General features: G+C 36.5%; 1 protein-coding gene across 20 annotated transcripts in view; it reads right to left on the reverse strand.

Annotated features, from left to right (window-relative positions):
• Ttll5 (tubulin tyrosine ligase like 5) overlaps positions 1-26,197 on the reverse strand; it is a 264,716-nt gene that overhangs the window by 145,751 nt on the left and 92,768 nt on the right. For 18 of the 20 annotated variants that reach the window (XR_012446084.1, XM_074067497.1, XM_074067496.1 and 15 more), the window contains 6 exons: positions 20,776-20,814; positions 11,618-11,775; positions 10,353-10,659; positions 5,536-5,656; positions 2,738-2,884; positions 1,561-1,664 (listed from right to left, as the gene is read on the reverse strand). Coding sequence is in view for 19 of the 20 variants with exons in the window: in XM_074067497.1 (XP_073923598.1) it covers positions 1,561-1,664; positions 2,738-2,884; positions 5,536-5,656; positions 10,353-10,659; positions 11,618-11,775; positions 20,776-20,814 (876 nt within the window). In the remaining variant the exon portion in view is untranslated. Of the gene's footprint in view, positions 1-1,560; positions 1,665-2,737; positions 2,885-5,535; positions 5,657-10,352; positions 10,686-11,617; positions 11,776-14,512; positions 14,568-20,775; positions 20,815-26,197 lie in introns of those variants that run through there. The other 2 variants (XM_074067506.1, XM_074067507.1) reach the window with 2 other exon arrangements.

Consider the following 26,197-nt stretch of genomic DNA (forward strand, 5'->3'; position numbering starts at 1 on the left):
CCTGGCAGTGGGTTTTAGGTGGTCCTTCTCAGAATATAGGTATAGAACAGCTTGTATTTTGACCAGCGATTAACATTGGATTCACAATCAGTAGTAAGTATGATTCAATATATTCTATATATCTCAGGCATTATATCTAAACCTATATTGTATATATGATTCAACTTTAGTATCCAATTAGGTCTGTTTGGAAAATACACATCACTTTTTAAAAGTCTGGGTTTTTTTTTCTTTTTTTATATTTTAGGGATTTTTGAAGATCCCAAGGAAGAAACAGCAATCAATCTTTTGGCTTTAAAAGTAAAGCTAGCTGGGCTAGCTGTGGCTCGTGGCTATGATCCTAGCTACTCCAGAGGCTGAGATCAGCAGAACTGAGGTTCAAGGCCAGCCTAGGCAAATAGTTCATAAGACCCATCTCCAAAATAACCAGAGCAAAGTGGACTGGAGGAGTGGCTCAAATGGCAGAGTGTCTGCTTTGCAAGTGTGAAAGCCCTGAGTTCAAACCCCAGTACCATTAAAAAAAAAAAAAAAAAAGTAAAGCTATTTTCTGGATATCAACTAGCTTTTTTTCTGTTTCTGTTTTTATATTGTTGATATGAGAAAGCGTTGCTTGCTTTAATTCTATACCAGCTTTATTAATCATATTATTCAAGTCCTGAGAATGTCAACAAAACAGCATTATATAATTATGGAACTCCTAAAAAATGATGAATTTGTTTCCTGTGTGTTTTAAGCACGATACTGAGGTTATAGTGAGGTCTGAATAAGGTGTTAGCCAGTGATCATACTATGTTATTGACTGATCAAACCTCTACCTACCTGACCTTCACAAATAATGGAGTCAATTTCCTACTTTCTCCCCATTATGACTTTGATGATTGAAAGCTAATTAATGGGGTTTACAGCAGCTTTATTCCTTATTTTATTTTAGTGGTTCTGCCAACATTTCTAATCAGAAAGAGGTCCTCCAGTATGAGTTTTTAAAAATTTAAAATTAAGTGTCTTTGTTACCTCTTTCTTTGGAAATAAAATATCAATTGACAAAATGATTTGGCTAACTCATATAAAGACAGAGTTGAATACTGAGATTTTCAATTCCTCAAGGTTAACTTTAAACATGAAGGACTTGTTCTATTTTATATAAATTAGGCGTAACCCTGACAGTGTTGAGAAACTGCCAATTCCTCAACCCACTCAATGTAGGCAAAATTTGGTCATCTCCACAGCATCAGTAGGTCAAGGATAAATTCAGACCCAGTAAACACTAGAAGCCTCTCACTTCAAATTTCCAACAGGCTCTTAGTATTTGAGTGTTGGGTACTTTGAAAACTGTCTAGAACTACAGCCCAGACACCCAGCAGCAGTGTTTTGATAACTGAAGCCATGACAACATCAACAAAACTGGCTGAGATATGAAAAGGTCCAGCCTGTGAAACTCTCCCTCCTTCTGAGAGTGATTTCATTCACATCCGTGTGTCAGGAGCAAGGGAATGTTGGATACTCAATAGTAGTGTGGAAGACAGAATAAGACAGTTTTTATTAATCAAGAATGTCCTCTACCTTGCTTGTCTGATGAACTCCTGAAAGCTTTCTGAATTCACCCCATCTTCCTCTTCTTCTTCAAGCTTCTTCTTTGATTTCTTTTCAGCCATTTGTTCTGTTTCCTATTCAGTACCCAACCCCACAGAAAAATATCAAGATAAAAATGACTCCTAATAAACACACACTTCATCATGTTTTCATTACCCTTGGGTTAACTGGTCCTTACAGTGAAGACATTTAATTCTTTCATGGACTTTTACTTTTGCCACCTGTAAATTTGGTGTATGACTTTTGGTCATTATTTTGTGAAATGTTTTGAAATTCCCAAGTAATAGTTGCAGAAAAAAATGTAAAGTTTTATCATGTTTTTACTTTTTACTTTCATAGCCCATTGAGAAGAAAGTCTTTTATAGTAGCTTAGAACATCTGTGATCACACTTTAACAGTATTGTGGAACAACAGAGCCTTAGTAATTTTGTTGCAATTAGTAGAGAGCAGATAGGTTTTAGAAGATTCGCTTCTACTAGCTTCCAAATTGAATGAATTCTGATGTGAGACATAACAGAAGTCTCAACATACGTAGAAAAAATTGTGAATATAGGTTTGGTGTGTTGAAATTCTACTAACCATTCCATGCAACTTTGAAAAAGCCATTTAAATATCTAAGTCTTAGCTTTTCCCTTTGCAACGTGACCATAATACCTCTCCAAAATAGTATTTTTAATGCATTCTGACACGGTTGGATATATAAAAAATTCTTATTGAATAGTTTATTTCCTGGGCTTTATTATAAAATGGCATCCCTGTATAAAACATTTCAGAGATCTCTAGGAAAAAAAGACGAATATGTCATCATGTTAAATTCACAGCTCAAGTTTGCTCCCAAATAGCCAACTCACCATGGTCTACAGGTATAACAACAACAATACAGGTGCACATACAACATTCAAGACAGGTGTAATACAGCTAAGAAGAAATATTCCTTTGATAAGTGTTAACTACAGTCACTGGCCCTCTCATAAGTAATTAGTACCTTTTCAGTCTAGCCAGGTTAAAAGAGTAGGGTCTCAGTCTCTCCAATAGCAACACACAGGGGATGGTGCTGCCAGAGAACAGAAACTGGACAGAGTGGTCTAGCTTGTTTCTGGCAGTGTGTAGCAACCCAATGCACGAGACTACCAGATAAATGATTTACCTTGTTGTACACAACGATAAAGTCACCTAGTTGGTGGGCAAGGATTCTTCTGCGTTCTAGAAGTGCCAATCGTCGACTGGGTAGTACCATCCTCAGTGAATGCTGCAGGTTACTTGATGCTCTCTTAAGGAAACGAACCACCAGCTCCTATAAGTTAAAGAACCGCAGAGTAAAAAAGCAGAGATTGTGCTAAACATCAAAAGATAAGCTATGGTGGTACTGGACAACAGAGATGTGAGAAGAGATATGGGATTACACATTTTGACAAGTAAGACCCAGAGCAAACATGTCAGGAATAAGAAGGGATACAGAAAAAGAAAACAAAGAGTCTTCTTCTCTTTTCTCAATAAATTGGCAATTAGAAATCAAAATCAAACATGTCTGTGAATAACTATTTAATAAGAGAATAGCTATAAAAGTTCCATAATCCATGTATAAGTAGTAATATTATAATTCAAAGAGCAAGTATCACTTCTAATAAGGTGATCAAATAGAATTATTTAGGGAAGGTAGCACTGAAAGACAGGTAGTGGAAACTAAAACCACGGGAACAGATTAGATCATCAAAAGTGAGAAAATAGAAAAATAATAGAAAACTGGGTGTGGTGGTTCACTTCTGTAATTATAGCACTTAGGAGGCTGAGGTAGAAGGATCATGAGTTCAAGGCCGCTCTGGGATACAAAGAGAGACCCTGTTTCAAAACATTTTCTTTAAAAAAAAAAAGGCATGGAAACAAATCCAGGAGAAAACAATGCCATGGAATCCAAGGGAGAAAAGGGTTTAATGTCAAAGGATTCCAAGAGACTGGAGCTACAAAGTTTCACAACCAAGACAAGACCCTGCATCTGGCCCTGGTGGGATAACTTCAAGAGGACACTGATTAAAGACAGTAGAAGGAAGACATGACAAAACGCACATAGAATGAAGAATAAAGGTCAATAGTAGAAACTAAAGAAAGGACTGCTATGGTAGCTTGAAAGACGATAGCTTTTTTCCTTCACCAAGGATGAGGGATCTTTTAGAGATAGGAGCTGGCAAAGGAGGGCACAGTGGAAAGTCATTAAGGGTAAGAAAGATACATTTCACTTAAGATGGAGGCAGGGGCTGAAGCTGTGGCTGATGTTGCAGAGCACTTGCCTACCAGGTGTGAAGCCCTGAATTCAATAAAAGATATGGAGGCGGAGGATTATGAAATCTGAGCAGATACCAGTCAGATTATTCATAACATCACAAATGCTTCATGGAGATTTTGTAGGGTCAAGAGCCTTAAGGAGACTGTTGCCACACACAAAAAATAAAATTGCTTTCAAATGTTGGATCTGGGGATCTTCTGTTTATGTGCCTCTTGTGAGTTAGGAGATAATCTCTAGCCCTCCCCAGACCAGAGAGGGCAGCTCTACACCTACCTTCCTCATGGCAAGGGTACTACAGTGGTCAGGATTTTCTCTCTAGATATATTTCAAGAAGGGCTTCACAAAACTGGCATCACATTTTGCAGTGATGATCCTACATATTCTTGTAGAAAGCCATAGAAATTATGTGAATTTGAAGCCAGTATTTGCAGTGGTTATTCTCTTTTTAAGCTATTTTTTTTTCCTTCTTGAATTTGATTTTGGCTCATTGTCCTTTAGTTCCAATTTTCTCCAGCATAAAGGGAACGGCCTCATAACCAGAGGGTTGGATTTCATAGTTCTCTGTTGTCTTTACTATAGGGTGGTTGAAACTGCTATATTAAAACATTATTTTTTCATAGTGTAGCAGACAAACTGACTCTCAAAAAGGCAGTCTCAATTTTCCACTTGGAAAGAGCAGAGCTAACATTTTCCACTGGTGGTTGGAGGGTTATTCACAACACACAGGATTTATCTCTGGGTTGTATTGGTTACTTTAAATTTGTAAGTTTTTTTTTTTTTTTTTGGCAATAAGCAACATGTTTTTACAATAAGCCTTCCATAAAGAATTGGTTTTTTGCATGTGAAGGACTAAAAATTAGAGTAGGGTCACCTACTAGGATAAAGGTTGCAGTTACCTCTGACCTTACCAGAGAGCTTGAAGCTCCCTGTCACTGTGATCTTAAAGAGAAAAGTCATCCTAGAATATTAAATCTCTGACATGTTCAAATGGCTGACATACAATAAAAGTTATCATACAAGATTGATTCCAGTAATCTAAGAATTTTATAAAGTTACAACTAGTAAGGAAAAAATTATCAATTGGAGGATGGTACATTCTGAAAGGGCATGATAAGGTGCTGACTTTCAAAGAGCTAAGGTGACCCCACAGGACAGAAAATAAACCCCTTCTGACTCATGGAAACAATGGAAGGGCAATGATGTTCAGCCATAACATCTGAGTGCAAGTTCCAGTTTTGTACATTCAAGCTGTGAAACAAAAAGCCTAGCTTCTCAGTCTTTGTTTCCTCATCTATAAAGTGAGGATGGCAATGCTCCCTTCAAAGAGTTCATAGAATGTGAGGCTACCTGAGAAAGGGCTGAAATTGTTCTTCTTATCAAGGGTCTTTTGCACTTGATTGGTTGGCTTAACAACCAATGAACATTCAATTTCCACTTCAGAATGGAATAAACTGATGTCCTCACTACACAGCATAATGAACATGGCTCCAGATCAAAGATCTGTTTCACATTACGTTAAAGTAAGAGAAATCTAGAAACTTCGCTAGGCAATAATTTCCTCACCAGGAAATATATTGCTATTCAATAGAAAAAAGACAGGGCGGGAAGAAGGAGGGAGGGAAAGAAAAAGGGCAAGTCAAAGGTTCCAACAAGCAGAGCCTCACCATCTGTTCATCCTCTTTGGCAGCCCAACTGGCACTGAGTGTCTGACCTCCACTGTCTCTCGTCAGGCGAACTTGCACATGCTGGAGATAGGCAGAGAATGCTAGTCGGGCCTGCACTTTGCTACAGAAATCCAAAACAACAAACCATTATGACACAGAATGGCAAACCTATCAAACGCTGCCTGCCTCTCTAGAGGTGGCATTCTTCTATTGAGGATCCTTCTATTAGAATAGCTAAGAAATATGAAGCCCATCATATAGTCTTAAACTCTTCTAAACAATATACAAGCTTTAAAACTATTTTTTCTCATTAAAAGAAACAGAGACGGAGAATCCCATTTATTTTCTCACTATCAGCACAGGAGAAAAATCAAGAATACAAAATCAGGTTTCCAGCTTATCATGTTATCTTTCTGAGCTTTTTAATAACCTTCTTAGGAGAAGGGACAGAAGTGCTGAATTTTCACAAGAATCTTTTAGTCACGATGGAAGAGCGTTTTGCATTGGAGGCCTTAAGGTCATACTTATTGATGGTATGGAAGTATGGGTTTTACTATGGCAACTAATATTCCTAGTATATAAAAGCCTACAAAGCAGAACAGATAAATCCTACAAAGGAACTTTTGAGACCAAATTTTAAGGTCATGTGTTTCTCAACTATAAGACGGGGGTGGCTAGAGCCCAGAACAAATGAGTAGGTCCAACAGAGTTTGGTGTAAATGAACCAATGGGCTGGGATGAACCCAAATGGTCAGTGGGAAAAAGAAATCTTTAAATATGGTGAAAAGAGATATCACTGAAGAATCCATCTTTTTTCTGCCTAGTGATATAGGCTGCAGACAAGGAAAGCTCATCAAGCTACAGTCTGAAAGACAGAGGTACCAGAGACACACTGACGACTTTCACTTCAGCTGCTAATTGTGGCAGATCTGTTTTCTTTCAGGCAAGATTTTAGTTACTTCAGCTGATCGGCCTTCTGACACTGTAGCCAAAATTACATCAGCAAAGATTAGGGCCCAACACAAACTTTGTTTATAATCCTCACACATGCAATCACTGAACACTTTCTACTCATGTTCCCCAAGGTTAGCATGAAGGATTTGTCCCAAGCAAATTGGAAATCCTCATTGGGTCCAGAACTATATTCTATGTGTGTGTTGGAGTACTGGCGGGCAAGGGAGTCAGGCTGAGAATCCATTTGCACTTCAGTGTGTCACACTTAAGAGCTATAGAACATGAACTAAGGCTAGGTAAGGGTAGATCTTTGTTACTAACAAGGAGAGCTTATGGGAGTGCAATATGAATTTGAAACAATAAATTTATATTTCCAAATGTTCTCAGCAAAGACAATTATATTCTTGTTTACAAAGAGTATGTATATTAATGTCCCCTCAACAATGGTTCCATTAGCTTTATCTCCATAACAAATTATTTTCAAGTCAAAATAAATTTAAAAGATCCTCCACTTTGACCAATTCATGTGCAATATATTGAGCATGAAATAGGATGTTTTAGAAACTTCCAAATGTAGCAGAATATCCAACTGCATTGATTGGGCCCTCTAAAACATGAAGGTCTTTTGGGTGAGGGAATTACTGCTTATAAAGTGAGATTTTAATCATGTAGTTTTGTTGCAAATCAAATGAAAAAGTACTGAGTTTCTCATTTCTATATGGCTTACTAAAGGGATTCTAAGATGTTAATTCTGAGACTGTCTTAAAAGTATTGATAGCTACTCATTTGACACTCCCCTCCCTCAGTTGAAAGAACAACTCACACCAAGGCAACTTATTTTAAAAACAAAAGGTTGTATAGACTTTCACCATAGAAAGTGTACAATAAGGAGGCTGTGCCTACAATGTCCAACTGTAGTCTTGGTCCTTTCCCAGACCCCTAGGAACCACTGACATGCTCAACAGGACAATGAGCAGCCTCGGGGAAGACAATTTGAAACCCACTGATGAACACCAGCACACTGCAATTTTAACAGTTTACTCCCTGAAAGTGAGATTCCCTAAGACTGATGACAAACCACTTCTTTCTATAACAGCTAAGGAGAAAATTATTGCTGGAAAGGAATTCAGAATATAGTCCAGTGGTTTTCAAATGTTCTTATTTTCAATTCAATGAAACTTTTTTCCTCCAGGAAGTAATCTGAAAATCCCTTGTTTAACTCCACGCCTTGGCTTGACAGAAAAGGAAACTGAGGTCTAGAAAGGTTTTTTTTTTTTTTTTTACTTGCAGGACCATGTGTGGTAGTGCCTGTAATCCCAGCTAATCAGGAGGCAGAGATAGGAAGATCACAGTTTGAGGCTAGCTCTGGCAAAAATTAGCAAGACTATCTCAAAAACAAGCTGGGTGTGGTGGTGCACACCTGTAATCCCAGCTATCTGTGAGGCAGAGGTAGAAGGATCATGGTCTAAGGTCACCCTATCTGAAAAACAAACTAAAAAGCAAGAGGCCTGGGGCATAGCTCAGGTGGAAGACAGCTTGCTTAGCCCCTGAATTCAATCCTCAGTACCATCAAAAAAACAACAACAAAAAAAACAACTTTGGCTTGTCTATGCTCACCAGTTGGACTAAAAGGACCATAGCCCAGGTATGTTGACTTCAGTTCATAGGACCTGGACTCACTAATGGATGTCTTCACTCTCCATAACACTATCCCAAACCTGATCTCCAATACTGCAATCACTCCATACTATAGTGTCTGGGCCCTCAGTTTAGGATCTGGCTTCTAATTCAGAAAATAAAGTTCATTGTACACAAATATCTAAACTTCCTTGCTCTTCAACTTCTCCCAACTGCACTCATCTCATCTCTTTCTAACTTACAGGAAGAGATATTCCTCCATTGGCATCTTTCCATCTCCCTTTAGGACCTTTCTCTGCCAATATATCCATTTCTGCACCTCTAATTCTTTGGCCATCAAATCCTTTCCTGTGGTCTATTAAATAAGTTACAGAATCCCTATCTTTTAAAAAGAAAATCACTTTGTCTTGACTGGTTCTCTCCTTGATGTATTCCCACCTTCTTTTGATTGCCCAATTCTTTGGAAAAGTTATTTCACACATGCTTTCCTATTTCCTCAGCTTACAATTGCCCTCCACTGCTCAACTGGTGCTAGGTCACAAATCTAGGAGTCTCTTTTTACTTCTTACCTGAACATGTCTTAGGCATTTCATAGACTTGAAACTCTCATCTTGTACCTATTACCATATTGCCTGTATCTCTAACTACTATGTCTAGGTCTTTTTTTTTTAACTGACTTACCCATTAAATAGTGGAGTGGTATTTCCCAGAACTCCATTCTTTTCCTTTTCTTCTCATCTACACTTCCTGAGTTAAATAGAACTGGCAATCTCAACCACTCTGAAGGCTTTAACTATCAAAGGTATAATACTATTCAACCGTGACCTATGAAGCTGTATTTTCTTTGGTCACTCAGAGTGAAGCCCATTATTTTCTATCATGAAATAATTCCTATGTTCTTTATATTGACTAATGGTGTCATCAAGTTGCCAAACATGGACTACTCAGCCTCTGTCAATTTTATCTTGCAAATTTCATTCCATCTTGTTCTCTCCATTTCTATAACCAGTGCTCTGATCAGTGCCTTCATCTTCCTGGCTTTAGACATTTCTAACTGTTTCTAACTTACTGCTTTCTCTTTAGTTTCTTCTCTCATCGACCACAATCCCATAATGCAACCAATACTTACTTTCTAAAGCAAGATCTGATTCTATCACACATCTGCTTAAAAATTATTCAGAAAATAAAGCCCATGTCCCTTTTAAAGCTGTTCACAATCTAACAGCAACCATTTTTTTTGAGTCTCATTTGTTACTACACTCTTCTATTCAATCTACTACTCTTGTCTGTATTTGGCAAACACACCAAACTCATTCCAATTTCAGGGCCTTTGTATTTTCAGTTCCACTTGGAGGAGTCTGCCCCCTAATATTCAGGGGACTGTCTCTCAATCATTCAGAACTTACCTCAAAGGTACCTTCGTATCTGACTGCCACAGAGTAAGTAACCCTTGGCCCCATTACACATGAGCATTACAACACTTGATTTTCTTCAAAGCATTTCTCATTACCTGAAATGACTTTATCTCCTTTTTTCCTGTCAGTCTTTACCACCAGAATGTGACCTCCACAAGCCTGTCTTGGTCCCCACAGTAATACTATATGGCTTAACACAATTTTTGGCAAAGAGCAGGTGCTCATTAATCATTAAGTATTTGTTGATGGACTGAATGAAGAACTATATTATGACATCTCTGTGCCTTTGTTTCCACTACCTACTTAGCACTCCCACACTCACCTATTACTTCCCAACTCTCCTGAAACCCTACTCATTAGTCAAGGCCTAGATTCAAGCATTGCCTCTCCATGATGTCTTTTTAGCCCTCTAAAGGCAGATCACTCATTCCTTTTCCTGTGTCCTAAGAACACTTTGTTCTTATGGGGTCAGAGCTCCAGTTCTTTAAGGGTTTCCCATATTCAGCCATGAACTGATGAGCTCCTTGTCTCAGTCACTTTGTGCTCTAAAATGATGAACACTAATGTCCCCAACATTTGTTGAGAAAATGAGACCCAAGTTTGTACTGTAGCTCTTCAGTGGACAAGTTACTGAACTTCTGTAAGCTTCAGTTTCCTTAATAATAGCAATGTCTAATCATAGTCACTAGTTCATAGGACTTCTTCTAATGTTAAATGAAAGGTATCTATAAAATCATGAAAAGAGTAGCTGGTACACAGTACAAGAGAGCTAGTATCACCTTTACTGTTATAATTCTGAAAGATACTTACCTTAGATTTCCATTATCTTGCAGAATCTGCATCAGGTTAAATTTAGGCTCTGGCTCCTGAGTCTCAGTTTTACAGCATTGTTCACCTTTATTATTCCATTCAGGAACTTTCATAGAATTTTCTTTGGGTGAATTTTCTGCCATAACAGTCAATGAGGATGTATGTTTGGCTTGATTTTCTCCAAAAGACCCTGCAGACTCCTCTTGGGAAGCTTCCTGTTCTTCATCTTCATTGTCCAATGCAACCTCTTCCTCTTCTTCACTCTCTGTCTCAGTTTTAACATTCATTTCAGCTGGTTGGGAAATCACTAAATGCGAAGAATCACTAATGTTGCTGAAAAAAGGATTGAATTTTCCTCTCTCCCAATACCTTCCTTTTATCTTTTTAGTAAAAACCCATTTCTAAGTCACCACAAACAAGACACAAAATTAATAGCACTTGCCACATTTTAATCTTATGTCTTCTAAAAAACCTTTCAGTGATCTTAATTTGACTGGTATTTCACATCATACCCAATGGCCCTCCCACAACTTAAGGCAACCCACCCAGCCCCACCCCACCCCCAAATACCCTTGACTGAGTACTATCTATTATACTGTTTTAGAGGAGGATTTTAGAAAAGCACCCTTCATGGAGGTACAAATTGTAGGGGAATATCTTTCTACCTTAAGTTTACTCATTGTCTTTCTCCTCCGTCATGTAAGTTCTGTGAGAACCATAGCTTTTTTTTTATTCACCAATGAAACCTCAGTAACTAACATGCTGCCTGACACAGTGTTCTACAAAAGAGGGAAACAGGGAAAAAAGAAAATCAATCTACCAGTCAGTTAAAAATAGACCTCGGCATGGGAGAATCCAGGAGAAGAAATTTCTCTTTGACTAAAATATTTACATCATTCAACAATTTCAAAGGATGAACTGCATTCACCTAGTCATCAAAACCCCAATAGTACTGCTCACAATGTTATTAAACTCGGGCTAATATTATTTCTAAAGTATCAGGTATTTGTATAAGGATAGAATAAGTGCAAGAGCCAAAATGTAAGCTCTTCAGATATACTTCGAAACAAATATCATGAAATGGAAGGTTTAAAAACTTATAATCTTGAAATCAAGTTTCAGAGAAAAAAACAACTACATAAAAAAGTATGTATTCCTGACTTGATAAGTCAGGAAAGTTCTGACTTATTAAGTACTGAGTAAAACACTGATTAACTTGGTCTGGCAGGACCTACATTATGCACTTTGGTGAAAGCTACAGGTACCTGGGTATTTTGGCCTCATTGCCCTCAATTTGCCACTCCGTCGTCTACGTTTTCGCACCTCCAGAGATAGGAGTTTCCTCTCATAAAGAGCAGCATGCAGCTTGGCCTTAGAATTCATGCTCTCTACCTTCAGTTCTGGTGCTCCATCAGTGCTCATTCTAGGGGAAAAACAAAATGGCAGCTACAGCCTTTAGAAAGTCTTCTTCTTTATTCTAATGCTAAGCTTGACAGAATCTTTAAGGATGACAAATGGGGCATGGTAACTCTAGTGAACCCTAAAAGGGTTGACAGATAAACGGGAATAATAGAATTTACATTAAAACCTGACTAATGCCCTCTCTGAATTTGTTAAATGTTCTAAAGACAATATTCAAGTATCTTTAAGCATTCACTAACATTGCCTATTACTTTATTGCAAGGATTGTAAAGTGCCATCCAATACCTTACACCTTAAGAACAAATGGGAGATATCAGGGATTTTTTTGCGAGGGTGGGAAGAGAGCAGTACTAGGATTGAACTCAGGGTCTAGTGCTCTACCATTTGAAACATGCCTCCAGATTTTTGGTTTGTTTGTTTTTAGTTTTTATTATTATTATATTTTGGTGGTACTAGAGTTTGAATTCAGATACTTATGGTTGCTATGCAAGTCAACTGGGAGAAATGAGTAACATTTCAGTTGTTAAGTGGTGGTAAAGGTATTTGTTTTATTGCTATTTTTAAGCTTTCTTTTATCACTCTTATGAAACACACATCAGAAAACATATCAAGAGTGCATTTTATGGTAAGTCAGTTTACACCAAAACTGAATGTGGTAATTGTATTTACAGAGTTTTCAGCAAAATGTATGCATTATTGTCCACTGAAATACAGTGCACATACTTTTCAGGTATATAAGAAAGTGGAAAATAAAAGCTCTTTGCTACTCAGCAAGAAGAAAGAAGTTTAAAAAAATTAAATGGAAATCAGAAATTTAGGGATTTGAGAAAAGAACTTCTTAGTATTTATTTTATTGTTACTAATTATAATTTTCTCAGAATTATATAAATATCCTTTTGAATATATATAATATTTAAGAAATACAGATTTGGCAGCGATGGAGATGAGAGGGAACAGCTGATGACATGTGAATACAGTAACTAGCACCCAGCTGACAGACACAAGGGAAGTGTCTCAGTGAAAAGCTAGTAAGAGTAAAGAGTTAGAGTCAGAGGTGCAGACAAAGGAAGGCAGCAGATAAGAGAACAAACCAAACTCAATAAGGCCCTAAATGAGAAGTGGGATAGGGAAAGCGGGGACTGGTAGCACCTGTATTGGGTTCGAGAAAGGCAAATCACAAATTAGGGAAGTGAGAGATATTAGGCCCAGCCTATACGAGAACTGGGGTAAGTACAGGGCAGACAGAGATAACCAGGTCACAAAAGAGAGGGCTCTGGGTCATTGGGTCAGAAAAGAAGGATCTTATCAGTGTCTGAAAGCATGCAGTTAACTCTGCATATTCAAACCTCAAGCTCCAACAGGCAGAGGAACTCTCTCTAGAACTTTCTAGAACTCCAAACTTATTACCTATGAAGTCAAGGACTCATCCTAGCTCCTCTGGTAGTTTCAGTCTCTTAGTATGACAGAAAGGCTGTATCTTTTAGTTTGTTTAGGACTTTCTGATAAGGATTTGTGGTTGGGTGGAATGGTCAGAACAGGAAGAGAGAGCTATTTAACCAGTTGGATTTGGAGTTCTGTATGCAGACCCAAGAGCAGGGAAGGTCTTCACCTTGGAAGCAGAAATGGGAAGAAAACTAATCTTTTTTTTTTTTAAAGAGGGGTTTCACTATGATATACAGGCTGGCTTCAAATTCCTAGGCATAAGAGATCATCATACCTTTGTCTCCCCAGTAGTGGTGACTATAGGTATACACTACTACCAGGTCTGGTTACAAAACTTTAAAAACTGTTCAAACCTTTTATCATAGTCCTATAAGACTGAAACACACACACACATGCACTCACACACAACCTCTACAAATAGTCATTTGACCAATTAAGTAACAAAGAAAATAAAACAAATCTGATTTAAAAAATCATTCAAACCATTTATTTGGCTACTTGATCAAATCTGAAAATTGTGTAGACAAACATGAGCATAAGAAAACGTAACACTTCTATACTACATACTCCTAGACATTCCTCTTTCTAAAGACCTGTCTTTTAAAAACCTACCATGATTTGTGATTGCTTAATGTTTTAGATCATCTTAATTGAATGGGTGGAAGTTAATTTGACAGCCCCATAAATTAAAGTCCAGTTTATGCTCATGGAACCAATATCTGCTAGTAAACAAGAGTATTTGCGGTTACAGTGCCAAGAACGTGATACTTCAGGGGGAAGAAAAGAGATTTCTTTCAAGATAATGATCAATTAAAAACTTAATAAAAAGATTCTAAAGCCAAGAAGCCTGAAAGCTCAGGGTTACAGAGAAACTGCTAAGAATTTCTATCTACATATTTGTAAATGACAAGTATGAGCTAAGGGAACCTGTGAGACAGACATGCCCTAACTAGTTCAAGGGACAGAGGTCCTGGAATGCTTGGGAAGTAGGTATCTGAGAGTTCCCTGAGGTTAAGAACTGTACTTTTCTTGTTGATCACTGTATCTGCGGTGGCTATGAGAAGGCATCACAGATCTCACAAGTCATAAATTTTGGCTAATTAGAAACCAAGTTTAAAGAAAAGAAGAGAAACAGTCAAACAAAAGCAAATTGGATGAAGAGAAATAAACAAAGAAACAAAACAGTAGGTTCTCTGTTCACTCAAGGAAGTAAAAGGAGACAGACCAAACAGACCAACAGATGCACAAATCACAGCATAGAAATTTAAATAAGATAAATAAAGGCAATGTCTCACCTCCAAACTCCCACTACAACTCAACATCTGAATCCAAGATAATGAACTGGCCAAACTGTCAGAGAGAGAATTCAGAAGTCTATGGTTAAAAATGATAAGAGACCTTAAAGAGGACTCAAACAGATAAATGAAATTAAGAAATCAATCCAATACCTAAACAAGAAAGTAAGCAACATGGAAGAGAAATTCAACAAAGAAATGGAAATTATGGAAAATAACTAGAGGAAATGTTAGACATGAAAACCTCAATAAATCAAATACAAACCTTGGTGGACAGTATTACCAGAAGACAAGATCAAGAAAGAATATCAGAGATGGACGTCAAGACTGAGGAGTTACTGCACATAAAAATCACAAAGAAAAAAAATTAATACACATGAATACAACATGTAAGAACTCTGGGACCAATCAAAAGACCAAACCTAAGAGATCACAGGGTGGAAGAAGGAGCTAAAATACAAACTGAAGGCACAGGAAACTAATTTAACAAAATCATAGCAGAAAATTTCCCAAATCTATGTAATGATATAGACACCCATGTACAGGAGGCATTTGCATTTCAAACTCCAAATAGACATGAACAGTAAACAATAACACCACAACACATCATAATTAAAATGCCAAAACTAGAGAACAAAGGATAATGAAAGGTTCAAGAGAAAAATGCCAATTTACAGACAAAGGTAAACACGTAACAATCACCTTAGACCTTTCTGCACAAAGCCTAAAACCCAAAAACCATGGAGCAATACAAATCAAGCTCTGAGAGAGAATAACTGCCAACCAAGAAAACTTTATCCAGCAAAGCTGTCCTTCAACCTCGAAGGAGAAATAAAGACTTTCCAAGACAAAGACAGACTAAAGCAGGTCATGACCACCAGGCCTGCATTACAAAGGATACTTGAAGGAATAATTCAGATGGCAGAGAATGAAAAACAGTCACAAATACAAGAATAAAACTCAAAAGGGGAAGTGATGAACTCATGAGAGGTACGAAAGTAGTAAATATGATCAATCAGTAAACCAACAAAACCTGAGGTTTAACAAAACCAAAAGTAAAGAACAATCAACAGGAGACTCAATTTAGAAAAAACAAAAAGCAATAGAATAAATATTGGCTAATTAATAATTCAATTCAATTTTCTATAAATAAGTTGTAATGCCTTTTAGCTGTATCTACTTCGTTTTTTTCCTTGTATTTTATTATGAAAATATTTAAACAGAAAAGTTTAACGAATTCCACAGTGAACATCCAAGTATCTACCCACTACATAGTTTTTATAATGAACACTTCACATATTTATTTCATCACATATATATGCTACATACATTCCTCTATTTATCTATTACCCATTCAATTTTTAAGGCATTTCCATGTTGCAAACAAATACCACTGCACTTTGCTCCTAAACACTTACACATACATATTGTATATACATATGCATACATACATATTTAGAATTCAATAGTTGTATTAAAGGATTTTTTTAGTAAACCGAAACTTACATATAGTGAAATAATCAAATGCCAACTATATAGCCCAAACTCTAACAGTACTATCATTCCAGAAAGTTCCCACACTGCTTCCCAGCCAACCCCTGCCTAACACCTGAAAGGCAATCACTATTCTGAATTTTTTACCATGTTAATTTTGCCTGCTTTTAAACTTCACCCAAATGGAACAGACACCACAAACTCTTTTGTGCAAGGCTTCTTCCATTCAGCATTTTCCTGAGATTCATCCACATTGTGTGCATCTGTACTTTTTTTTTATTGGTGAGTAGTAGGCCATTGTGTGAATAATTCATAGCTTATTGACTCGCTGGTTGTAGGACACATAGATTGTTTCCTGATTTGAAATATTATGGATAAAAGTATCGTGACATATTTTGTGATTTTTGAGTAAAGATCTCACAGTGGAATGTGCTAGGTTTTCTAACTGATAGCCTTTTTGTTTAAAGTGCTTATACCATTTTATTCAACTAATGACAGTTTATCAGAATTCAGTTGGTTCTACATCCTCATCAACACATGGTGTGGTCAGTCTAATTTTAGCCACTCTGCTACATGTTTAGTAGTATATCATGGCTTTAACTGGCAATTTTCTGATAACTGTTCTAAGAGTTTTTTGTGAGCATGTTTACTATCCATACGTCTTCCTTTTTGAAGTATCTGTTTTAGTATTTTATCCATTTGTAACTAGATTGTTTTTATTATTGAGTTGTAGAGCTCTTTATATTTTTTCTTAACAGTACCTTATAGTAAAGTTTTTAATCTTGAGAACATTAACTAATTTTTCCTTATTTATTTTTCTGTATCATGTCTAAATACTTTTCCAATACAAAGACAAAAATATTCTATAGTTTTAAAAAGTTTCATAGTAATAACCTTTATGTTTATCATCTCCAATTTCTGTGGGGGAAGGGGTGGAGGTTCATTTTTTAAAACATGATCTTCAATTATAAGCACTTTTGTTAAGTGTCACAATGTACCCAAGTAAAACAATAATATGCTAATAACAACAAAATAAAACGTGATCTTTAGGCTGGAGGTGTGGCTCAAGTGCTAGAGCACCTGCCTGACAAGTACAAGGTTCTAAATTCAAATTCCAGTACCACTACCAAAAAAAATTATATGTCATTTCCAATTATTGCAGCTCCATTTGTTAAAAAAGAGTGTCCTTTCCCCATTGGATTATTTTGAACCTTTTGTGGAAAATAAAATAACCATATAAATGTGAATTTATTTCTGGACTCTTTATTCTGCTCTATTGATCAGTTTGCCACCATTTTAACTACTGTAGCATTCTAGTATCTAAATCAGACACTCTAAGTCTTCCTCAAGATTACTTTGGATTTTCTAGGTCCTTTGTACTGCCACATAAATTTTAAAGTTGGTTAGTTTTTATAAAAATAATTTACTAGAATAATGACTAAAATTACACTTTAGACTCATTTGAGGGGAATAGATATTTTAACAACATTAAGTCCATCAATCCATGGGCATGACATATCTCTATTTATTTAGGAACTCCTTAGTCTCTTTCAATTATATTTAATAGCATTTAGTGTAAAAGTGTTGAATATGTTTTTATTAGGTGTATTTCTGAGTACTGTATACTTTCAAATGCTGTTATAAATGAAATTTCAAGTTTCATTTTGTAATTATTCCATGCCAGCATATTAAAACACAAGATGTGAGTGCACGGATCTTATGTCCCACAATCTGGCCACATGCGCTTATGTGTTCTTGCAGTTATTTTGTAGATACCTTAGAATTCTCTATTAACCTGACATGTTATCCAAGAATAAAGACGTTTGGCTTTTTCCTTTCTAATCTGAATGTCTTTTATTCCCTGACCCACTTGCTTTACTATACTGCCTAGGAACTCTAATACAATGTGAATAAAAGTTGTGAGAGCGAATACCTTGCCTTACTACCAATCACAGGATAAAAGCCTTGAGTATTTTACTAGGCATGATGTAAGTGATAAGAGTTTTCATATAAGGTCTTTATCAGACGAAGCTCCTTTCTATTTCTAATTTGCTAACGGTTTTCCTCATAAAAATACGTTTCTAATTTTGTCAGATGCGATTTTGGGGGATGGGGAGAAGTTTCTAATGAAATCATTTTTTTTTCTTCTTTTATGGTGAATTATATTGACTATTTTCCAAGTGTTGTTTAAACCAGGGCTGGAGATGTGGCTTAATAGTAGAGTGTTTGCCTAGCATGTACAGGGCACTGGGTTCAAAAAGAAAAAGTCAAACCAACCTTGTGCTACTGGGGAAAATCCCAGTCATATGTAGTACTCTTTTTACATGCTGGTGGATTAATTAATATACTTTTTTTTTTCCTTTGGAAATGGGGTCTCATGTTCCTTGGGTTGATCTTAATCTTTTGGGATCAAGTGATGCTCCTGCCTCAGCCACATGAGTACCTGGGACTACGTGTGCTTCATGCACCCAGCTAGATTTACTAACATTCTTCTAACAAATTCTCTGTCTGCTCTCATGAAGGATATTAGCTTGGAACTTTCTTCTTCTTTTTATTGTCTTTGACATGTTTGGTACCATGCTCTGGCTGATACCATAAAAGAATTGGGAAGTACTCCTGTACTTTTGAAGGAGTTTGTGTAAGACTGGTGTTATTATGCCTCATAGTGACAGAGTACACCAATGAAACCAATGAGCTTAGAGTTTGCTTTGTAGGAAGGATTTTGATTACAAATTCAACTTTCTGAATAGATATAGTATTCTTCAAAATTTTTATTTCCAGCTTTTGTCAGTTTTCTTAGGAGAAAACTAAGAAAAGGTTTAATCATTTCATCTAAGTTGTCAGAATAATAAAGTTGTTAATATTCCCTGCCTTAATATCCATTGTAAGTCTGTAGGATCTACAGTAATATGCTATTTTCTAACTGATATTGGTACTTAAAGAGCTCCTTCTCTTTTTTTTCTAGATCACTTTATCTAAGGGTTTATCAATTCTGATAGCTTAGCAATGAATAAATCTGGGACTTTGTTAATTTTACTGCTTATTTTTTATTTATCTGGTTTGTACCTTTTATCATCTCCTCTCTTCTACTTATTTTAGGTTACTATGCTTTGCTTTTGTTTTTGTAGTTTCTTAAAGCCATAAATTTCCCTCAAAGCAAAGCACTACTTTAACTATACCACACTTTTTTTTGGTGGTTCTGGGGTTTGAACTCAGGGTCTTGTGTTTGCTAGGCAGGTGCTTTACCACTTGAGCCACACCTCCAGCCCATCAATACATTTTGATGTTATGTAATTTTTATTATCATTGAATTCAAAATATTTTCTAATTTCCCTGTGATTTCCTACTTGAACCATGGACTTAGAAATGTGTTATCTCAACCCAAATATTTAGGATTTTCTACTGTTATTGATATCCAAAACTGTTATTGATATCCAATTCCATTACGGTCAAAGAATACTCTGTATCATTTCAATCTTTTTAAATATAAAGACTTATTTCATGCTCTGGCATATGGCATCATATGCCAGCTTTCATTTGCTTACTTCTCTGGGTACAGTGGTACATGCCTGTCATCCCAGCTACTAGGGAAGCACAAACAGGAGGATGAATATCTGGACTGGCCTGTGCATAAAGTGACACCCTTTCTCAAAAATAACTAAACAAAATAGGGATTGGTAGAGTGGCTCCTGTGGTAGAGCTCCTGTCTAGCAAGCATGAGGCCCTGAGTTCAATTCCTCAGTACTGCCAAAAAATAATAAGAAGAATTAAAAATTTAAAAATGAATATATTGATCTTTAAAAATGTTCTTTTTAAGATTTTTTCCTTTATTTCTTCAACTTCTAAATTAATAATGTATGCCCTAGGAAACACAATCCTTTACTAAAAATCAGAGAAAACTCTCAAATTAAATGAGAATTTCATTTGAAAACAAGCTACAAACTTGATTTCAGTTTTTCATTAATTAAAAGGCAATCACAATACTTTCCTTCTTTAAAGAAAACTTAGGTTTATTCTTCAAAAGGCTTAGATAAGAGACCAAGTTTATCTTAGTTAACTCTTAAATGTAAAACAAAAAGTTAGACAGAGAAGTTTTCTCTCTTTTTTTGTTTTTGATTTTGTGGTATTGAGGTTGGAACTCAGGATTTTGCACTTGCGAGGCAGGTGCTCTACCACTTGAGCCATGTCCCCAACCTGGTTTTTAAAGAGGTACAGCACAAAGGGATGTATGTAATATCTCAAATTCTCTGTAACCTAGAGATGTGTTCAGGTTGAAGTTTTTGTGGTAGCTGCAATATGCACTTAGGCAAAGTCACCTCAGCCTTTCCTCTAAGATCTTTCTCTTCTCTACCTAATCAAAAAGCCACAGGCATCTTGCACATTTTCAGTTCAGTGGCTAACTGGAAGCAGGTTTGGTCAGTTCCCTAAAGAAGAAGGCTGTTTGCCTTATTCTGTCAAGGCCAAAACACAAACTCTTATTTGACTCTATCATATTAAATAGTCTGAAATTTCATTAATACACTGGTCTCTCTTACACAGCCAAATAAGAATATTATTAACAGCTGAAATGAAATAAAGTAATCTCTAATAAAGTAAATCTCACATTTAGTTTGTAAAAGGTAGTCACAGAATACTTTTTCAATAGAAAACATTTTTATGTTACTGTTCGTGCTGACTGATAATGGTAATATAAAGTATTGTGCTTAGTCTGTGCTCAGTCATAGAATATGCACATGGAAAAAATTTCTCAACCTTTAAAAACTAGTTACCGTGTTCTTCCGGTCAATAAGCTTCTTCTTGGATTTCCCCTACAAGAATAGAAAGGAAATCAGGGTTAGAGATCACTTGTTCAGCTATTCACTCTAGAGATCAGACTCCAGAGTGTACTCCTGAAATCTTCATATAGAGATGCAGCATGAAATTAAGCCAGAGAGGGCATCTTTGGGGAAAAGCAGATCAGTTGAGAGCATTCTCAGAGAAGAATACTGTAAGCGGAGCAAGGTTCAACAAAAAAACAAAGGGAAAGACAAAGGAATTCTCGAGGAAAATGGTAATGATGACTTGCGTGTCTTGATCTACCTATGAAGAAGCCACGTTATTCCTCACAACGATCATGTGAGAAAGCTGCTAGGAGCCCCAGTTATATAAAGGAGAAAGATAAGACGCTTTTGCATCCTGCCTATGGTCACAGCTTAAAGCGTTTACATTTGACCCCAGCGCTTAGGTCTGACTTCCAAAGCACTTTCTACTCTCAGTGAACTATTTTAGGACAGGAAATCAAGCTTGATTCTTAAGGGGTTCCAAAAGGCTGTTCATCAGAAATAGACTTTCCACAGTCAAAAGAAAAAAATCTCTGAAAACAAGAGAGATGGGCTCCATTGTCTCTAAACTAGGTTGGGCTCTAACCACAGCACCTGAGAGGCTTTTTTTTTTTTTTTTTTAAAACAAATTCTTTCCCCATTCAATTTTCATTCACTTAACACTTTTGGATGGGGGTGCTCTCCAGTTTTACTTGTACTCATTTGTGAATATATATATTTAGTTCAGCACAATTTTATTGCCTTTGTACATTCATGTATCTACCACACAGACAAGATGCACTTGTCTTCATACATCATAAGTGTTCCTTGTGTTGACCTTTAGTAACCAAACACACCTTTCTACCTAACCTCCATCTCATTAATCTGCCATTCTAAAATTTTGTCATTTAAAAAATGTCATATAAATGGAATCATACACCAGGTACCTTTCTGGTATTTTTTTTAAGAGGCAAACACAAGTGTAAATTATATTTATAGGAAATCAAGTAAAAAGGATAAGTCTTCCCACGATGTTTTGTTCTGATTTTCTCACATTATCATCAGAAAGCTCAGGATAATTTTAATTTTTCACCCCAATAATGGTTGTCTCCAGTAATCTGCAATCACAGCTTCACATTATGATTATCTGGGCAGCTTTCAGTAAGTATCACTACTTCCCTCTTGGGGTAAGGCCAGGGCATAAGTGTGATTTATAAGATCCTGCTGAGTTACTAATCTGCAGCCAGGGTCAAAACTACCACCATACAGTAGGGCACTGTACAATCAATATACTATTTGTCAGGGCAAGATTAGTAGGCAGGGGAGAAGCCAGGAGAGGAGGGAAGGTGGACAGAATTAATATAAAAGAAACAGGTAGAGAATTAGTTTGAAAGTGGTTCTGACAACACCACAATTGGATTTGCAACACATCAATTCTGAGTGGAGAGATTTACTGGAAGAAGTCAGGAGCTGAAACAACAAAATTTCAATTTTTCATTTCCTCTTCATTTTTATTTTTTATTTCAGATATAGTCCCACTATGTAGCTCAAGCTGGCCTTGAATTCTGAATCCTCCTGCCTCAGCCTCCCCAATGCTGGAATCACAGTTGTATGGCACCATACCCAGCCACACAAATTATTATATCTTAAGTATTTTGTTATGCTACTCCTACAGGAATGCTTCCTAATTTTGGCTAGTATGGTGGTCCACAGCTTGCCTGCTACACCCTCCATCCCCCACTCAGGAAACCAAAGTATGGAAAGATACAGCCTCAAGCATGGAGTCCATGTCAATTTAGAAATAGTCACACGCAACCAGTGAGGACACCCATGCAAACATGTATTTTAAGAAAGCAGTCCATAGCGGGGAGAGGGTGGGAAAGGGGGCAGGGGGGAGAAATGACCCAAACAATATACGCACATGTGAATAAATGAATAATAATAATAAAAAAAGAATGCAGTCCATTACTTCTAAATAGGACTGGACAATTGAAGATCACCATTATTTGCAGAAAAAAATAGAAAGAACAAGATGAACAAACAGAGCTAATCAAGAGAAATTATACAATGTAAAAAGCTGAAAGGAACTTTAAACAAACTAAGACAAAGAGATTTAGAAAGACATATCCATAAAATATGAAAAACCAATCAAAAAGCAAAAACATTCTTAGATATTTAAATCCAGATATTTAAATACCTTAAATTCTTAGATATTTAAGAAAATTGAATAACCCTCTCCTGTGATGGTAATGAATAAAAAATAGACAAAGCTGAAGACTGGTTTAGAGTTTGAGAAGACAAAGTTTAAGAAATCTCCAAGGATGTAAACTGAGACAAGACAGCAAGAAAAAAATACAGAAATATGGAGGCCATAGCCAAAATACCTAACAAAAGTTTCACAGAGAGGAGGGAGAGAAGGGGAATATTTTCCAGAGTCGAAAAAATGAAATCTGTAGACTGACTTACTCACTTCAAAACCAAAATATTGAAAGATGGCAAGGCATCTTGGTAAAGCACCTGAACTCCACAGATAAAGAAACCTGTTAAAAGTTTTCAGCATGGGGGAAAAAAACCAAACATTCTGGTTTATACATAAAGATACATGATTCCACGTCTCCAAGTAAATCTACAAGTAAATCCTAGAAGTCAATGAAAATGAAAACACAACCTACCGGAACCTATGGGACACAGCTAAGGCAGTCTTGAGAGGAAAGTTTATAGCCATGAGTGCATATATTAAAAAGATTGAAAGATCCCAAATCAATGAGCTAATGATACATCTCAAACTCCTAGAAAAACAAGAACAAGCAAATCCCAAAACAAATAGAAGGAGAGAAATAATAAAAATAAGAGCTGAAATCAACGAAATAGAAACCAAAAAAACCATACAAAGAATTAATGAAACAAAAAGTTGGTTCTTTGAAAAAATAAACAAGATCGATAGACCCCTGGCAAACCTGACTAAAATGAGGAGAGAAAAAACCCAAATTAGTAGAATCAGGAATGCAAAAGGGGAGATAACAACAAACACCATGGAAGTCCAGGAAATCATCAGAGACTACTTTGAGAACCTATATTCAAATAAATTTGAAAATCTAAAAGAAATGGACAGATTTCTAGATACATATGATCATCCAAAACTGAACCAAGAGGAAATTAATCACCTGAATAGACCTATAACACAAAATGAAATTGAAGCAGCAATCAAGAGTCTCCCCAAAAAGAAAAGTCCAGGACCTGATGGATTCTCTGCTGAATTCTATCAGACCTTTAAAGAAGAACTGATACCAACCCTCCTTAAACTGTTCCATGAAATAGAAAGGGAAGGAAAACTGCCAAACACATTTTATGAAGCCAGTATTACACTTATCCCAAAACCAGGCAAAGACACCTCCAAAAAGGAGAACTATAGGCCAATCTCCTTAATGAACATTGATGCAAAAATCCTCAACAAAATAATGGCAAATCGAATTCAGCAACACATCAAAAAGATTATTCACCACGACCAAGTAGGCTTCATCCCAGGGATGCAGGGGTGGTTCAACATACGAAAATCAATAAACGTAATAAACCACATTAACAGAAGCAAAGACAAAAACCACTTGATCATCTCAATAGATGCAGAAAAAGCCTTTGATAAGATCCAACATCATTTCATGATAAAAGCTCTAAGAAAACTAGGAATAGAAGGAAAGTTCCTCAACATTATAAAAGCTATATATGACAAACCTACAGCCAGCATTATACTTAACGGAGAAAAATTAAAACCGTTCCCTCTAAAATCAGGAACCAGACAAGGATGCCCACTATCTCCACTCCTATTCAACATAGTACTGGAATTCCTAGCCAGAGCAATTAGGCAAGAAGAAGGAATAAAAGGAATACAAATAGGTAAAGAAACTGTCAAAATATCCCTATTTGCAGACGACATGATCCTATACCTTAAAGACCCAAAAAACTCTACTCAGAAGCTTCTAGACATCATCAATAGCTATAGCAAAGTAGCAGGATATAAAATCAACATAGAAAAATCATTAGCATTTCTATACACTAACAATGAGCAAACGGAAAAAGAATGTATGAAAACAATTCCATTTACAATAGCCTCAAAAAAAATCAAATACCTAGGTGTGAACCTAACAAAAGATGTGAAAGACCTCTACAAGGAAAACTATACACTTCTGAAGAAAGAGATTGAGGAAGACTATAGAAAGTGGAGAGATCTCCCATGCTCATGGATTGGTAGAATCAACATAGTAAAAATGTCGATACTCCCAAAAGTAATCTACATGTTTAATGCAATTCCCATCAAAATTCCAATGACATTCATTAAAGAGATTGAAAAATCTACTGTGAAATTTATATGGAAACACAAGAGGCCACGAATAGCCAAGGCAATACTCAGTCAAAAGAACAATGCAGGAGGTATCACAATACCTGACTTCAAACTATATTACAAAGCAATAACAATAAAAACAGCATGGTACTGGCACAAAAACAGACATGAAGACCAGTGGAACAGAATAGAGGATCCAGATATGAAGCCACACAACTATGAGCAACTTATCTTTGACAAAGGAGCTAAAAATATACGATGGAGAAATAGCAGCCTCTTCAACAAAAACTGCTGGGAAAACTGGCTAGCAGTCTGCAAAAAACTGAAACTAGATCCATGTATAACACCCTATACCAAGATTAACTCAAAATGGATCAAGGATCTTAATATCAGACCCCAAACTCTTAAGTTGATACAAGAAAGAGTAGGAAATACTCTGGAGTTAGTAGGTATAGGTAAGAACTTTCTCAATGAAACCCCAGCAGCACAGCAACTAAGAGATAGCATAGATAAATGGGACCTCATAAAACTAAAAAGCTTCTGTTCATCAAAAGAAATGGTCTCTAAACTGAAGAGAACACCCACAGAGTGGGAGAAAATATTTGCCAATTATACATCAGACAAAGGACTGATAACCAGAATATACAGGGAACTCAAAAAACTAAATTCTCCCAAAACTAATGAACCAATAAAGAAATGGGCATGTGAACTAAACAGAACTTTCTCAAAAGAAGAAATTCAAATGGCCAGAAAACACATGAAAAAATGCTCACCATCTCTAGCAATAAAGGAAATGCAAATTAAAACGACACTAAGATTCCACCTCACCCCTGTTAGAATAGCCATCATCAGCAACACCACCAACAACAGGTGTTGGCGAGGATGCGTGGAAAAAGGAACCCTTTTACACTGTTGGTGGGAATGTAGACAGTACAACCACTCTGGAAAAAAATTTGGAGGCTACTTAAAAAGATGGACATCGATCTACCATTTGATCCAGCAATACCACTCTTGGGGATATACCCAAAAGACTGTTACTCCAGAGGCACCTGCACA

Source organism: Castor canadensis, chromosome 3 (assembly GCF_047511655.1).
Source record: "Castor canadensis chromosome 3, mCasCan1.hap1v2, whole genome shotgun sequence".
Taxonomy (NCBI): domain Eukaryota; kingdom Metazoa; phylum Chordata; class Mammalia; order Rodentia; family Castoridae; genus Castor; species Castor canadensis.